Genomic DNA, 17,458 nt, shown 5'->3' with positions numbered 1-17,458 from the left:
ATTATGGCTGAATACATCTTGAGCAACTGTGAGTTAAGGGTGTTGCTCAGGGGCCCAACAGTGGCAACCTGGCAGTGGTGGTGCTTGAACTGGCATCCTTTTGATTACAAGTCAAGTACTTTAACCACTGAGCCAGCACTGCCCACTCACATTAGACTTCAAAGCTGCATCACTTACAATATTTCAAACACTACTGATGTCATTTCCAGAGTGATGAAAGTGCTGGGATTCGAGAAGAGCATCAAAATTCATGCAAAAGCATTATGCACCATTTACCATGAAATATGTCACAGTATGAAAATGTGTTTCCAGAGGTCGTGCATGCAGTGCCAAAGTAAAAAAAAATCTAAATTAACCTACATCAGGGTACAAATCCAATCTGATCACTTGAAAAGAACAGTGTGGATAATCATTTCAAAAGTTCTGATTTGAGAAGCAAATCTGATTTGCCTATAGTCTGAACATAGTATTTGACTTGACAGGCTTCCTTATTCAGTTTGGAAAGTCAAAGGCTATGTTCAGACCGCAGGCAAATCATTCTAATACTCCTCAAATTAGATCAGGAGAAACTCACATCCTGTGCTCCATTCAGGCCTATTTTAGCACTTCCACATGGTGATTTTAGGTACTGTAGATGTTAAATTAGTGTGTGAGACATGTCATCTTCCATTTTTTTCAGGCAAGCTGCAGTTCACATGGATGAGGTGACACTTGGTAAGTCTCTTAGCAGGTAGATATGCTTTGCCTCAAATTGAGCATAGCAAGTGTTGAGTGTACGAGGTAATGAAGCAGACACCGTTATGTCTATTAGTAACAGAGCATAGCTCATTCCTCTTGAGTGGAGCTTTGTTCCTGTAGTCTCTTAGCACCCATAGCTGTATGCAGTTTCCTAATAGAACATTGGCTTCTCTGTAGTAGCCAAGTAGGGTGGAGCTTGGTGATGCTATCCATAAACTGCTTTTACATCCAGCTAATCATATTTGAGCCTTTGTGATCAGGCTTTAGCAAGGGTCAGGGGGGGTTGTAATAAAGTACTTTGTAACCATAGTTCAGTCTGGGGAGATTATGTTGCAATTCACATTTGCCCTATTAGAACATGATTCCATTTTGACAAAAAAGGAGAGTGTAGAGTTGTCAAACATGCTCAATAACCCTCAGAGTTAAAACTCATGTCTACAATTTACCTCAAACTAGGCATAATTAAAATCGGCATTTCATTACAAGGACTGTCACTTGCCCTTTTATTGAAGGATTAAAGGCCATTTTATTCCCTTGTGCACTACATTTAGTAAATAGGAGAACAAACTGGGCTTAAGAATTGAGCTGGATGTTGCAGCTCTCCCTTGTGGTGCTTATACACATTGTGTTTGTACAGCTGAAATAGGAAGATTAGGGACCAGATACAGCTTTTTCAGGGAGATGCCATGTACAATATCAAAGTCTAGCCATACACCAGTATTATTCTTAGCATTCAAATTAGACTACTGCAGCATGTTAAATGAAGGCCCTGCCAACCTATTTATATTAAAAAAAAAAAAAGCAGTATCCATTTCAGAAGTCTGTCTACCCATTTAGCAAAAAGCAGTCTACAAGCATGTTGCTGTGCTCTGAAGGCTCACAAGTGCACTTGAATTTGGGATTGATGCACCAAAAGCCTTGCATATGAATATGATTTTTATTTCATCAGGATTGAAGCCCAGTTGCTGAGCTTCAAGCCATTTCTATAAAGACAACTCCCCCACTGGACACCACAGCTGATTCAGGAGGAGCCTCCCTTTCTTCTGGTACATGTCTCCCTGGTGAGCAGAAAATGGGATTCGAGAAGAGCATCAAAATTCATGCAAAAGCATTATGCGCCATTTACCATGAAATATGTCACAGTATGAAAATGTGTTTCCAGAGGTCGTGCATGCAGTGCCAAAGTAAAAAAAATCTAAATTAACCTACATCAGGGTACAAACCCAATCTGATCACTTGAAAAGAACACAGTGTGGATAATCATTTCAAAAGTTCTGATTTGAGAAGCAAATCTGATTTGCCTATAGTCTGAACATAGTATTTGACTTGACAGGCTTCCTTATTCAGTTTGGAAAGTCAAAGGCTATGTTCAGACCGCAGGCAAATCATTCTAATACTCCTCAAATTAGATCAGGAGAAACTCACATCCTGTGCTCCATTCAGGCCTATTTTAGCACTTCCACATGGTGATTTTAGGTACTGTAGATGTTTAATTTGTGTGTGAGACATGTCATCTTCCATTTTTTTCAGGCAAGCTGCAGTTCACATGGATGAGGTGACACTTGGTGAGTTTCTTAGCAGGTAGATTTGCTTTGCCTCAAATTGAGCACTGACCACTTCCAATTTCACTAAGAGAAAGTTCTTCATCATTTTGTCTTCAGTCCTTTACACACTATTCAGTCTCATGGAGCCTGTTTGCCTTCTGATTTGGTTGATACAGTTGGGTGACAACAAAAACTGATTAGCACCTCTTTGTGTTAATGTGTAGATTTTAGACTTAGTAAAGAGGAGATCAGTGAGTTTAATTCAGTCTTCTGAAGTAGGGTAAAGGATTCCAGCCTCTGCAGTTTTCGCTATACTGCTCTAGGTTCACGTGGGCTAGAGTTCAGTATTGGATTATCTGAGGTTTCAGGAATACATTCATTTTTGTTTGGTGCTATTTACATTTTTCAAAATTTCACAGATGCTCTTATCTTATACATATAATGCTATGGCAGTATGTGTATGTAAACTGATAATGCTACATATGGTAGCTCTTATGAGAACTATGCACCTGCATTCAATTCAGAGCAAATCCATCCAGCAAAAGCAAACTAGCAAGAGAAAGCTAACCTTTAAAAGTTCTTAAAGGTAGTATTGCTAGACTTTTACATGTTAATTTAATGAGCCCAATTCTCCCTTATATAAGTTATGTATATTTCTAAATGGTATTTAAGACTAGGAGTCTTCAACAGGGTTATCACAGATGCTCATTAGACTTAAGGTCCAGACCCAACAGTTCTCTGTTCTGATGACTCTGCTCTTTTGACTAATGGTCAAAATAACAAAACAATTATAGAAATCTCATGCCACAAATATTGCAAAGAAAAAAAAAGCTCATATTCATTTTGAAACAACACAGTACTAATTTCAATTTAGGATGAGTCAAGAAATCAATATTTGGCGGAATAACCATGATTTTTAATGACAGCTTTCATGTGTCTTGGCATGCTTTCCACCAGTCTTTCACATTGCTGATGGGTAGCTTTACGCCACTCCTAGCACAGAAATTCCAGGAGCTCGGCTTTGTTTGATGGCTTGTGACCATCTATCTTCCCCTTGATCACATTCCAGAGGTTTTCAGTGGGGTTCAGTTCTGGATATTGAGCTGGCCATGATAGTGTCTTGATCTTGTGGTCCCTCATCCACACTTTGATTGACCTGGCTGTGTGACATGGAGTATTGTCCTGTTGAAAAAAACAATCATCAGAGTTGGGGAACATTGTCAGAGCAGAAGGAAGCAAGTTTTCTTCCAACACAGTTTTGTAAGTGGCTTGATTCATGTGTCCTTCACAAAGACAAATCTGCCCGATTCCAGCTTTGCTGAAGCAACCGCAGATCATCACCGATCCTGCACCAAATTTCACAGTGGGTGCGAGACACTCCAGCTTGTAGGCCTCTCCAGGTCTCCATCTAATCATTACATGACCAGGGGTTGGACAAAGCTGAAAATTGCACCCATCAGAGAAGATGACCTTACTCCAGTCCTCTATGGTCCAATCATTATGGTGTTTTGCAAACTTCAGTGTGGCTCTTCTTTGCTTCTCATTGATGAAAGACTTTTTTCTAGCTTTGCATGACTTTAGCCCTGCCCCCAAAAGCCTATTTCGAACCATCCTCGCTGCGCAATTCACCCCAGTTGCTGCATGCCAATCTGTTTGTAGGTCACTTGACATCATCTTACAGTTGTTAAGTGACATTTTAATGAGGTGGTGATCGTCACAGTCAGTAGAGAATCATTTCTGACCTCTGGCAGTCTGTAGCTGTTGTTGTTCTATGTGTTTGTAGCTTGAATTTGTTCTTATGAACCGTAGTTTTTGAAATTTTCAAGATAGAAGCAACCTGACGCTCACTGTATCCCTCTGCCAGTAAAGCTACGATTGAACCCTTCTTTTCCTCATTAAGAGCCTTTCTTTTCAACTCTTTTGGCATGGCCTGTAGCTGTAGTTTGACTACACTTACTTTATTAGTCCTAGCACTGCTTTTCCCATCCAGCTGGTTCTATAACAAGAGAATAGTGATGACAGCAGCAGAGGTTTTATACAGTTGCTCGTTAGAATAGGATTTTGTTGAGGTGATCACCTATTCAGCATCCCTTTAAGTAGAATGAGGTGTGTCTGTGAAGGAATTCAACAAACACTTGAATGGAATGGCTGCTGCACATGTGGAGATGCTGATTTAAGAAAAAATTGGAGTGGCCTCTTTTTTTCCAGAGCTGTATATATAATTTTTATATTTATATAGCACCTCTCAAGGAACCCAAGGTTGCCTTACAGTTAACACACACACACAGCTTTTACATCGTTACACACTGGTAAGAAATGGCAGCCAATTGTGCAGTGTACTCTCAAACAGAAACCTCAACCGCCTAGGGGGGTTGAGGGGACAACACCCAGGACAGAGCACCAGCCATCACTGGGCCCGCAGTCTCACACATGCACAAACACTCACATCAGGACAGAGCAGAATCTACCAGGACAACTTTTATTAGACACACAAACCATCTCTTTTCCATGTATCCAAACATAGTGATTTATACGATCTACAATACATATTTTGTTAATTTTATTTTTCTATGAAGGCATGATACATGACCTTCATAGGTGGCTAATGGACTTGGCTCTGATAGGGGTGCATTTCACCAATAAATCTCTAATATCACACGGGATCCTTCAAATTCAATTCTGTTTCCCTTAAGGAGGCTCTGAGACTTTGGTTCATTTTCTTTTATTTGTTCAAAAACAAATTAAATGATATATTAACAAATTTATATTATTTTATTTGATCAGGTCAGGTTTAGTTTAAAAAACATTTTACATGCTAAATTAAGTTTTACATGTGTACTACTATGTACATTGCATCTGCCATCTAAGAAAAAAGACGCTAGTATAGCATCTATGACAGAACATCACCAGAATAATTAAACTGAGTACTAATCCTAATTTAATCCAGTCCACTGATTCAGACAGATGAGTTAAGGGCAAGGAATACTCATCATGTGGGATAGCTGGAGTATGGAAGAGAACAAGTGTCGTATACTTAAAGTCCTCAAGAACACATCTCAGAAGGTCATTCTCTGATATAACTATAAAGACATCTGGCATTAAAATGACAAGAACTGGTACAAGTCTACATTGTCAGCTGCAGTTGAGTAAACCCCAAACCATGCAGCTGCGCACTTTCACTTCAAACAGCTCGGAGTCGGTCATGAGCCAGCATTCTACCACGCAGATGTCCCCGGTTTATGATATGTGAAGAAGGGAATGTTGTGCTGTGTCGCTCTTTTTACGATTCCTTGGGAGTCCACAGTAAACTCAGTAGTAGGTTTACTTGTGCAGATCGCAATGGCTGCTAAATGTCTCATAAACGTTGGCGGCAAACTCCTTCACTTGGTCTATCATCAGAAGATCCTGAAAGACAGAAGCGATAGCAGTCATTACAGATGAGGTTTCATGTTAAAGGCCTGTGCCCCAGCAAAATGACTGAACTTAGTGTAGCAGAAAAAGATCTGTAGTTTAGACAAGTTTTAACCTTTAACTTGAAACTTGACCAACGGACTGAAAATCCAAAAGTTACCCACTTTCATACAAGAAAACGTGAAAACAAAAGAGGGAAATTATGAAATCAGTGAGACTTCCAGCTTACCTGAACAAAGTGACTTGGTATTTCACTGCATATTGAGTGAATCTGTCCGTTGGCGATAGGAATTATTTTGGCAAGTGGTAGACTTACATGTGAGAGACTACAAGACAGCGAAAGGAAAAAATTAAATTACACCACCACAGGTGACCTTACTGAGGAAAAATATAAATTCATAAATATACCAACCCATCAGGTGAGCTGCAATGGGTGGAGTCTCCCTGGGAGGGTTGGAAGAATTCTGCTATGTTGTCAAGGAAACGGCTGAAACCTCGGCTCAGGCAAGTGTTGAGTACAGTATTGAAATCTGGGCTGGAAGAGCAGACATTAGCAATGAACAACACAGTCACTGTAACACTAACGCAGTACTCAGAGTGACCTCACAGTCACCGAGATACTAATGCAGTGCTGTGACTTTGTGTGCTACTTTATCTACAAACACTATTATTATTATTATTCATTATTATCATCATCATCATCATCATCATCATCATAATAATATAACTAATATTTAATAATAATAATAATAAAAATAATAATCTTCCTTCTTCATATTATTATTATTATTATTATTATTATTACTACTTACCTATCAAGCATGTCCCTGGTTTCATTTAGGAGCTTTATTGTTGTGATATCATTTCCTGTGAGACCACTGGCCTGTAAAAACAAATATGTTGTTTTATGCTTAGTGAATAGAATCAAATGCAAATCTAACAAAAACTCACCAAAAAACCCTAACAGTCCTAACTTTATACACCAAGCATATATTTTAAGTCAGAAGTATAGAGTACATATCCTAACCACCTAAGTATAGAGTACACCTATCCTAACGAACCTCAACATGATCCAAGTGTGTGTTGCAGTTTCATATGTTCCAACAGGGGGCAACAATGCGAATACTTCTTAAACAAAGAAGAACTGAAGAATATCAAAAGAGAACTTGTACGACCCCTGCATATGCCTCAGTAAAGAGAAAAAAATTGCAAACCTACATGTTAGAGAAGCCCAACAATACTGACCCTGACACAGTGAAAAGTTAAAATAACTGTGAGTTCATTTAGTTTGTGCAAATACTTTTCCATTTTTGGTGATTCAAAATATACAAAATTACGCATCCCTTTGAAGTGGACATTTTTCCAACCACACATCTTTACTGGTCATGCTTGCCATTTGTGGATGAATAGATGATCATTTCTGGCAGGTCGGGAAGGAAGCCGTTGTTCTGGGATCCTAAATCTCCCATTCCAATGGACCTACATTTGCATAGGCTTTACTTTCCATGGAATGCTGCTGTATGCTAACTGAGAATTCAGAATTTTCCGAGTTGAATTTTTCTGTTTCCCTGACCAGAGCTTTTGTGCACATTCAGGCAATTAAGGTTGGGAACAGCAGTTCACACACACACACACACACACACACACACACACTACCCTAGCACTTGTCGGGCCATTGTGTGAATATGAAACACTTTTAAAATGGCTTTTATATCTTATACACAAAACCACAACTCAGAAAAGTCAGAGAAACTTCAAATTCCCAAAAAGGAATGGCAAGTTAGAAGACTGTAAAAGTGAATGTTTCCTACTCAGAATCCCATTTCTGTTCCCAGTTAGTTGCAACACAAGCAACAAGAGTAAATGTTCACCCTTACTGGGATCATGCTTTAGTTCTTAAGCCAGATGATTACCTGAGCAGCCAGTGTATTCTCCTCATCAGGCATCATATACCAGGAGAGTGGTCTGCGATTGTACGAGACACAGCGGTCCTCCACGAGCTGTCGGACCCGCACTACGTGCTGTTCAAGCTCCTGCAGAGATAGACCCTGTTTCAAAGAGACCCTGTCAGCACAGTGGAAGAGAGACTGCTGTTACTGTGCAGAGTTCAAGTTATATCAACACACCAACAGTACAAAACACATCTGTGATAACATGCCATGTAAAGGCAGTGGTAGCTCAGTGGTTAAGGTACTTGACTTGTAATCGGAAGGTTCAAGTCCGACCACTGCCAAGTCGCTTGTAAGTCGCTTTGGATAAAAAAAAGAGAGTCAGCTAAATGCCATTAATGTAAATGTAAATGTGTTTCACATTTACAAGACCAAACACCCTAATGTTCTAAAAGCTGGTTGTAGGTGACATACCAATATAACATTTCTTTATATACATCACTCACACACACACACACACACACACACACACACACACACACACTTACGGTCCTACGACTTCCTGTACAGCTTTCTTTACCACAGTTATCAGCGAGATAAGTCCTGTAGAAACAGGAAACACACTAAAGTAAACAGAAAATCCCACATAAAAACACTTTCAAAACCAATTCATCAGCTAAAGCTGGAAATAAGAATACTGATAAATGCTTCTTATTGCAGAGAGTCCACAGGTTGTCTTACCATCTCCCAGGAGGTGCTGGATACTAGACAGATACTGCTGCTGTACCTCTGGGGGCGCCAAGGGAGTCTAAGTGTTCACATATGACAGCTTATAAATCCTGCAGCTGGAAGCTGAAGATAAAAATAAACATGATTTCAAGTGACAACAGAAAAGGCTTGAAGACTTACTGTTCCATTTTTAGTCACAGAGTTGTCCAGGTACAGGTAGCCACCAATGATGTTGAGTTGTACGCGCAGCAATACCACCAGCATGCAAGCACTGTAAACAGCCACAATGCTACGAGTAAAACCTGCCGGGGAAGGACAGCAATCGTATGTCAGAATTTGACAAATCCTTAGATGTTTCTGCTAGTCAGATGATTAAACAGAACTTACTGATTATCTTCAGATCCTCCCAAATCTCAACTTTGTTTGCTGGCCTATGAAAGACATTCAGGTTAGTCATACCATTTCAGGTAAAAGCCCAGTGTATGTCTAGCAGTAAACTGCATCATATATCTGAAACATCGATGAATGCTTGATTAAACTTTTATCTGCCTGGACATCCCTGCTTGTAAGGTTGGAACAGGAATGGATTGTGATCAGACTGCACATCAATCAGCAATACACAAGCATTAAAGGATCACTGAATGAGCACTAAATGAGCATTAAAGGAGCTCATTACATATTTGTAACTGTTAACCAAAGAAAAAAAACTTAATGACACATTCATCTTAACACCTGTACAGGTGGCTTGTGTATAATAGACTGGTCTACACAATCCCTCGATCAAACTGTGAATCACCCAGTGTCTTCATATCACTAAGGACATGGTTTATGCAAAACAGAACCAATGTGTACATTCTCTCGTGTTTTCAGGGAAGGGCTCACTTGGATTTCAGCAGAGCTGTGAGGCTCTCCGAGTGCAGGTGGTGCATGATCGCCTCTCTGAGGGTAGGCAGCATCGACAGCACTGCAGGTAAAGACACATTCCATTTTCAGGGGAGGGGTAACAAACATGTTAGCAAAGATGCCGCTGGAATTCTGGTGAAAACGTAAACCCCATGTAAACCCTGCCGCCCCGTACCTGTCATGTTACACGTCCTCTGGTTACTTTCGAAGTGAAGCTGGCGGCGAGCCTGGGAGATGTACTCCACCGCCTCGCGCTCCTGCAGCTCCTGGATTTTTGCCTGGGCGTATTTACCGAGCAGGTACACACCTGGTGTACAGGTGTATAAGGTTGGACTGTACGTTAGTGTGCGTGCTTTAATTAGTATGGCAAACATGACGAGAAGTCTCGCCAAGACTACTTGGATAAAACCAAATACACCAGCTGACACCATCACGGGTCAGCCAGGCAGTTAGCTATCCTAACCTAGAGAACTTAAACTAGGCGACATGTTAGCAGACAATAAAACATACAATTACCGCTATTAATAACTACTATACTAACACATCTGATCCAAATAAGCTCAGATCAAAAACTAATTATGCACAGAATTATGTCTGTCTTTACTAGCTAGCTAGCATATGAAGCTACAAGACTTAACACGGGCGCTAACAGTATGAGATTTTAGGTTGTTTTCGATCATCGGGTGCTAAAGCTACCTCCAACGAAGGCGCCGGCGAAAATAAATTTCCTCTTATGGCGTTTAATAAAACTCCACACAGAAGATAACATTTTACAATAAACTGGAAAGCATAAAAATTGCAAAAGTATCTCAGATGAACGCTTGCTGTTCAGACAGAACTAACAGATCCTCCGACTACATGTTGTACGAGATTACCATTTTGGTTGCCAGATGACGACAACCTACATTAAACAAAGTTATTGTTTGTGTGTGTGTGTGGGGAGGGAGTGTATATTGTACATGTAATGATTGGAAGACAATAAAATAAGAACACAGATGTAATAGTACACTGATAACATTCCAGGGTCAAAAATATAGCTGATGCATTACACTGCTTACACCATCAATGATTGGTGGTTTGACTCAAAGTTTTAACTATTTCAAGGTCTCTTCATTCGGGGGATTTTTCTCAATCAGGCAACAAGGAGACGCTCCTTTCCCAATCGATTATGTTGTTTCGTTTAGCTGCCCTGTTTGGTCCATCGTCTATTATGTTCCCCCAGACTGGGACCACGTTAAAGCCACGTTTACTAACCTAGCTGGCTGATCTAATATTAAACCCACGTTTACTAACCTAGCTGGCTGATCTAATATTTCGGGCGCTTTGTTCGTCCGCTGGAGGCTTGTTCTCTTATTAACACGTTCGCTTCTCCGCCGTGTCTTATAAACACGCAGCTCCAAGATGACAGCGGGCAGCGCTGGAGGAGATCTGATAAATGGAAAGCTTTTACAGCCTTGTGACAGTGACATTGGGAGCTGGATGGCAAAAGCGTTTGATCTGGTATTACTGGGTTAGCTGTGTCCGCTGGACTATAAGCTTTACTTCATTTAAACTCAAGAGTTGTAATTTTAAAAACATGTTTAATGTATTTAACAGGCAAAAGATGCTCTTGAAAACGGTGAAGTACCCGTTGGATGTCTCATGGTGTACAACAACGAGGTTTTAGGAAAAGGAAGAAATGAAGTAAATGAATCCAAAAACGTAAGTAACATTAACGTTAGCTATTTTGGCGAACACTGCTAAAGACACACACGTGTTCATGTCCAATAAGTAAGATAATGTCCCGTGCTGTAGGACAGTGCCTCAGGTTTAAGGACACGTGTTCGTGTAGACGGATGTGTGTGTGTATGTGGTGTGACCAAGGCCACACGGCGTGCTGAGATGGCTGGTTGTGTGTGTGTGTGTGTGTGTGTGTGTGTGTGTGTGTGTGTGGGTGGGTGGGTGGGTGGGTGGGTGTGGGTGGGTGGTGTGGTGTGACCAAGGCCACATGGCTTTTGTGTGTGTGTGATGTGACCAAGGCTACATGGCATGCTGAGATGGCTGATGTGTGTGTGTGTGTGTGTGTGTGTGTGTGTGTGTGTGTGTGTGTGTGTGTGTGTGTGTGTGTGGGGTGTGACCAAGGCCACACGGCATGCTGAGATGGCTGCACTGGACCAGGTGCTGGACTGGTGCCGTGCCCAACAGTTGGATGCCGCAGGGGTCTGGGAGCACATGGTCGTGTATGTGACAGTGGAGCCCTGTGTGATGTGTGCAGCTGCGCTGCGGCTGCTGCGTATCCTTAAATTCTGTTCCTGGAAACATGTTTAGTTTACATAACTTGTGGTTTTGGAATCTTTCATTTGTATTTGTTTCTTTTCTTTTGTGATCAAATGTTATGTAAAAATGTACATATATGTTTAACGGCATAAATGGCCCTTTTTTTAAATGCATGAAACACACTAGCACATTTCTGATACTTTTTATTATCCACATTGAAAAACTGGCATTTAAGATTATTAATTGAAAAATTGCTTGTGCATTTTAATTACATAGTTACAATAGTATGCCAGAGTAGTTATTTATATTTTAAGCAGACAATATTTAACAGTCCATCTATCATGAATTGAGTTCTTAAAAGACAATAAGTTACCTTTTTTAAATAACATAAAACAAAAACTATATAGATACCTCAAAATTAAAATGCCAATGTGAGTGCTGCCATAAACGAGCGTGTAGGAGAACTACACACTAGAGACACTAGAATCCTGTATCATCCACAATCCAAAGTGGTTGGTCGACTATCAGGGTGAATTCATTCTGTCACTTTGTAATGGCTTTTGCATTATGTCTATGTAATGATGGTTGATGGTCGATCGCATGTTGTCAAAAGCACAACATTGACGTTTTCACATCTTTTAAATCTATTGCCAAGCACTATATGTGGGTGTTACCCAATTGTGTAAAATTATTTTCTTAGTCATTATTGAAGAAACACAAAGAGGGATCAGAATTAGAGTTTATTTTATTGTGATAAAATGTACATGGCTTTAAAAGCTTGTTGTTTTCATTAAAGTAAAATGAAAAATGTAATTATAAAATGAATTGCACCAAAAATTGTAATTGAAAAAGGAAAAATGTAATATAATTGACATGCACAATGTTTTATATATTTAAAATTTTGTGAGTGTTTTCCATTTTAAACATTTGGAGTTAAGGACAGAAACTTTCACAGCAAGCTGAAGTGGTCACCCTTGACTTAAACATAGATGTACCACTCGTCGTGTTTGGGTGTAAGAATGAACGGTTTGGAGGCTGCGGTTCAGTGTTGGACATATCCACAGCTGATCTGCCACACACTGGAACATCCTTCAAGGTAACACAGCCATATTCTCAGCCTTATTTACTAGTCTTTTATTCTAATGTTGTACATAACATGTTTTAAAAAAAAACAGAAAACAAACAAAAATATCCAAAAATACTTTATGAATTCTTAATGGTTATAATTCTTGATCATGAAGGTTTTCCTTCTTGGTCAAACCTGCATGACCTTTTTAAGTCTTCACTTAAACTGGTGAATCAGCTTATTCTGATGGGCTCCAGAGACCTTGATGCTAATGCCTTGTATAAATTTAACACCGAAATGTGCCTAGAAGGTATGTGTGATTTCAGACATGAGGGCTGCTGTTAGACAGCCACTGTCCACTGGCTAAGGGTCGACTCTGGAGTTAACTAGATACCTGAACATGTGTCTGCTGACCTGTCAGTCGCCTCAGCTGTTGGTAAAAAGTCTCTCATCTCTCTGACTGTACCTAAGAGGACATTCAGTCCCCAGTCCCAGCCTGTACCCTGCCCTCAGCAGGCATTGTGGGACATGCTACCAGCCTTAGGTGATCAAAGCTTAACAATTAAGAAAACCAAGTTTCTCTTACACCTTGCTGGCCATGAACACTAACTGCCAGGTTTTCTATTAATTATTTTATCTAAAATAAGAAAAAAAGTTTATTGCAAATAATACAGGTTGTCATAGACCACTTCATTGATGAATGTTGAAAAGCAGACACATGTTACCAAAGTAAAAACCTAAAGGATCTTTGGGTCCTATAAGAAGTAGCATAATTTATTCCCTCTTTCAACAATATGGAAATATTTGCTTCATATAAATTATTGGGAAGTGTCTTAAGACCTATTTGAGTGAGATTAGTTTTACATGGGAGGACGGTCTGTTACGCTCTGTAAAATGAGCCATAAAAATAACCATGTTATATTAATGAAAAATAACCTTGTTATATTAATCCCTTACGAATCTCCATGTCAGTAAATATTTTGTAATATTCTGTGGAAAATGAGCTTTTGTGCTTCTTCTCAAGCAAGGAAGTGTTGGAGGAAACGTTTACTTGCATTATAAACTTTGACTTTTGTCTGCCAAAGCCCTTCTCAGAGGAGAAGCACCTGTGGCAGGATTAGATCAATTCTACTACAGGTGAAGTAACCTGTTTATGTTAAAACCAAAGTTATAATGGTCACAGATGTTTGTTTATTATTACACAGATTATTTTGTGTGACACCAGTGCGTAGATCTCTGTCATTTATACCAGGATTTCATCCCATGCAAATCCTCCATAAATATTAGACGTCCTGTGGTAATAATTACGTTACCCCACATTTCTGTGTAAAACTAATCCCATCCGAATCACGCTTTATTCATAATAGATTCATTTATCATCCTCAGCCTAATGGGAGCCATCTTATTGTGGAGGAAATTTCACCCTCAAACTGCTTTGCCTGATGGGAAAACCTGAAGAGCAGTTAGTTGTTGACAGAATGCAGAATCCAGGCCATTTTTACTGGTCACAGAACATTTTAGGAGGTCAAGACTGCATAAAAATCATTATAATCCAAATCATTAAGCCTAAAATTTTATAAAACACAATTCTGAGAAGCAAAGTAATCATTAATCTCCTCTGGATCAGTGACGGAATCACCAGATTGTGATCTGATCTTGTGACTTGTGTGTTTATCTTGTCTTCCTCTTGACCGTCTTTTCAACAGCCTCTCGGGTTGGTCTCTGATCTCAAATTGCTTCAAAGTGCTACGAGATTTTCAGCTTGCTTAGTAAGAATTTGTGGATCTGTAACCATAGAAACAAGAAGAAATGGGATAGTTTTACAAAGAGTGTCAACACCCCTAGTTTTACAAGTGAATGGTGCCTGATAAACTTGAGGAACCCAGTTAGCCATAAATTTGTGTTGTTCATTAATGCAAGTTTACTCAGGTAAAGTATCAGCCTTGATCAACAGGTGTGTGTGTGTGTGTGTGTGTGTGTGTGTGTGTGTGTGTGTGTGTGTGTTTCCTCAAGGTAAAATGTATCATGCATTTCAAAATGTGTTGGTGCCATTAGTTACCCCCCCCCCCCCCCCCACGAAAAACACAGGACCGCTACACACAGCAAAATGTGAAATCTAAGTAACCTTCACAGTTTTGGTGTACTATGTGGTCGAGTATGGTATCAGAAAACTATATATGGACATTCAGCAAAACAGCCCGATATCTTATACATATAGTTCTATTAAGAGTGAATTGTTATAAATTAAGGCAATTATTTCCTAAATAATGTAAAGGAAAGAGAAAAACCCTGTGTTGAACAGAGGGCAGTGTTTTAAGGCTCATTCCGCTTCAGTGTCAGTAAATGCCATGGTTTCTGTGGGTTTCTGAGGTAGAGCCAGAGTTGACCCTCACGCGGACCACAACGTTTCTCAGGGAACTAGAGAGAAAACGGCTCCCCTCTTATTCTCCCACTGCTCACGTCACATAGTGTTTATTTTGCTGTTTCATTACCTCAGCTTTATCTGGAGCAACAGACACTTTGTGGACCTTACAGCCCCTCCTAAGTCGTAGAATCTGTTATAAACGAAATGCATTCAGATGATGGTAGTGCAGGGATTTGCTCCCCCCAGTTGTTTTCGACATGAGAACACGAGGACCGTTAATGATTAATTGCTCTGAAAATGGGCGTCACCTAGTAGTTCAGCAGTCTGGCCCAAAACCAGTACCATTGGTCTTCTTTTTTTCCTCCTTCTGGAATGTCAACTAGTTTAATGTTACAGTGATGTGACGATTGTAGTTCCCTTCTGCATGTCAGCGAGTGCTGCTTCATCAAATCTAATTAGCCAATTAAAGCTAATTAGGGCACGCCCTCCTTCAGGCCTCCTTCTCTCTGTGAGCACCTGTAGTGTTGGAAGGACTCTGCTCTAGTTTGTCAAACCTTTCCTTTATGGTGGTGGGATCTTGTCCAAGATCCTCCCCCTCCACATCAGGATGTTTGTCACCTGGACCTCAGGAAAAACACATCTAATCCATGTACCACTCTCTAGCGCCCCCACATGTAGGGTAGGTTTAACAGTGTTTCTAATATGGGTCAATTTTAAACTTTTTTTTTTTTTTTAAAGATTCCTTTATGTTCTGTTGCAGTGTATTCGAGGACACCGAGCAGAAGAAGCTGTGGAAATGCTCAAAATATTTTACAAGCAGGAGAATCCAAATGGTAACCCTGTCAATGAACCAATGGTTCATATTTCTGTAGAAGATTTTGTAACTGAAAGATTTACTGTTCTTTCTTTCTTGTTTTCTTTCATGGATCAACACATTAAATATATTGAAGCTCCAAAGCCTAACGTGAGGAAATGTGAAGCCTCACCAGAAGGGGGCTCTGTTGTCATACAGAAACAATCCCCAGAGGAAGACGGACTTAAAATGGCCACTTCAGATTGAAGGGGGAAAAACAACCACTTTCTCTGTAACTGAAGTCAAGCTGACAGACTAAACCAATATTCAGGTTGCTGTGATGTTTGATTTCGTTGCCTCTCAAAAATCTAATGATTCTTCCAGTGGGTTTTTTTTTAGGTTTTTTTGCACTGGGCTCTAACTTTATGCAGGTTTTAGTCGAGGCCATGTAACGTCATTGGTCACACTTGTCATATATGATAAGCAGATGTCTAGGCCTTCCCTTCACCGTGGCCTTCCAGGGCAATGGCAAGGCTAGCTGCTAGATGTTTGTTTGACGCAGACACAGGGGGTGGGCCTGCATTCCTCTCCAGCCTGTCCACCACATGTCCTCACGTAACCCAGCTCCAGTGCTGTGTCTGAGCTCATCACTTCTGCTGTGGGAGCAGGTGTTCGGCCTTGGTTGGGGGGATTCCCCCTTCCTGCTGTGGCTGGTTGATGAGTTCTGTCATGGCCTTTAAATGCTTTGGTAATGTGTTCATAAAGCTGTAAGTCTGTGTTTCTTAATATAGATCCTGGCCTACCTTTGCCTTACACAGATTTACATGCAAATAACCTGATATAATTACCAAGCCCTTTGCTAGCTTATAGTGGGTGTGTTAGAGGAACTCTAAAACAGGCAGGTTAGGGGCAAACGAGGACTTGAGAAACAGTCCTATGTGCTGATCATAAGGACTAAAGCAGACTCAGTATGGTGGTGTTGGCGTGTTTCTGGGCGATAATTCACATGGTGCAATAAGAAATAGACGGACACGTACTAATTGGTAAGCAACATTTTTTTATAAAGAATAATGCAGGTTTCAACGTGTGTGTGTGTGTGTGTGTGTGTGTGTGTGTGTGTGTGTGTGTGTGTGTGTGTGTGTGTGTGTGTGTGTGTGTGTGTGTGTGTGTTATCTTAAATGCTTCTGTTTTTTTTTTAATGTCTCCTCAGTTCCTGGTAACATTTTCACACGCATTGTTATTTTGGCAGAAGGGTGTGTGCTTTATTATTTTGTGATGAATGGTGTGGCACTGAATACAGCTGTCTGTCATTTCTTTTTTGTAAGTGAGCATAGATCATTTTCTTAGGAATGACAGACCTTCAGAGATCAGTGGTGTGAACAGAGCACAGTCTCTTCCTCTTGTTTTAAAGGCTGACCAGGTGATCTGGTCGAGGCTATACCCCATGGCTGGGCCAGAAACCTGCCGCTATTGTGCCCAGGAGTGAGTCAGCAGGAAGAAGGAACACAGCGTCAAAACAAACCGAATCTGTCCGTGCTGCTCCAGCTCCCTGCACTCGGCCAGTTTGGGCCATAAGTAAAAGTGTTTGCATGAATCTGAAATGTGCAGGTTTAGATACTTTTGTACTGTATAAAGAAAAACCTAATTACAGACTTTTAAGCTTGGCACATTAAAAAAAGAACAAATATTTTGAACCAAATGACTTCATTAATGACTAATATCAATGATTTATAATATCATTGAAAATAAATTTCAGTAAACTAA

At 40.2% G+C, this 17,458-nt stretch overlaps 2 protein-coding genes across 2 annotated transcripts; one reads left to right on the top strand and one right to left on the bottom strand.

The window, feature by feature from the left end:
* Positions 1–4,740: 4,740 nt before the first annotated feature.
* Positions 4,741–10,060, bottom strand: pex3 (peroxisomal biogenesis factor 3). Its single transcript, XM_027019321.2, has 12 exons — positions 9,911–10,060; positions 9,390–9,521; positions 9,194–9,275; positions 8,699–8,742; positions 8,492–8,613; positions 8,324–8,390; positions 8,131–8,185; positions 7,607–7,757; positions 6,506–6,576; positions 6,106–6,228; positions 5,923–6,019; positions 4,741–5,687 (listed from the first exon to the last, which is right to left on the bottom strand). The coding sequence occupies exons 1-12, from the start codon at positions 9,981–9,983 to the stop codon at positions 5,604–5,606; spliced, it is 1,101 nt and encodes a 366-aa protein (XP_026875122.2). The 5' UTR covers positions 9,984–10,060; the 3' UTR covers positions 4,741–5,603.
* Positions 10,061–10,420: 360 nt separating this feature from the next.
* On the top strand, positions 10,421–17,458 carry adat2 (adenosine deaminase tRNA specific 2). The gene is made up of 7 exons (XM_035523947.1): positions 10,421–10,714; positions 10,811–10,915; positions 11,336–11,486; positions 12,460–12,566; positions 15,662–15,734; positions 15,852–16,737; positions 17,106–17,458. Exons 1-6 carry the CDS (start codon positions 10,616–10,618, stop codon positions 15,959–15,961), a joined length of 645 nt encoding a protein of 214 aa, XP_035379840.1. The 5' UTR covers positions 10,421–10,615; the 3' UTR covers positions 15,962–16,737; positions 17,106–17,458.

The sequence above is a fragment of the Electrophorus electricus genome, chromosome 3 (genome assembly GCF_013358815.1).
Source record: "Electrophorus electricus isolate fEleEle1 chromosome 3, fEleEle1.pri, whole genome shotgun sequence".
Classification (NCBI taxonomy): domain Eukaryota; kingdom Metazoa; phylum Chordata; class Actinopteri; order Gymnotiformes; family Gymnotidae; genus Electrophorus; species Electrophorus electricus.
The sequence above is the reverse complement of the archived record's forward strand: the minus strand, read 5'-3'. Positions and strand labels throughout refer to the sequence as shown.

Excerpts from the sequence above, each read along its gene's own strand:
- pex3 (XM_027019321.2), bottom strand. The coding sequence starts at position 9,983 with ATGTTATCTTCTGTGTGGAGTTTTATTAAACGCCATAAGAGGAAATTT. Across the intron at positions 7,758-8,130 it reads GTACAGGAAGTCGTAGGACC|GGTCTCTTTGAAACAGGGTC; the intron begins GTAAGTGTGTGT and ends CTGTGCTGACAG. Across the intron at positions 6,577-7,606 it reads AGAATACACTGGCTGCTCAG|GCCAGTGGTCTCACAGGAAA; the intron begins GTAATCATCTGG and ends TTGTTTTTACAG.
- adat2 (XM_035523947.1), top strand. The coding sequence starts at position 10,616 with ATGACAGCGGGCAGCGCTGGAGGAGATCTGATAAATGGAAAGCTTTTA. Across the intron at positions 10,715-10,810 it reads TGGCAAAAGCGTTTGATCTG|GCAAAAGATGCTCTTGAAAA; the intron begins GTATTACTGGGT and ends TGTATTTAACAG. Across the intron at positions 11,487-12,459 it reads AGCTGCGCTGCGGCTGCTGC|ATGTACCACTCGTCGTGTTT; the intron begins GTATCCTTAAAT and ends ACTTAAACATAG.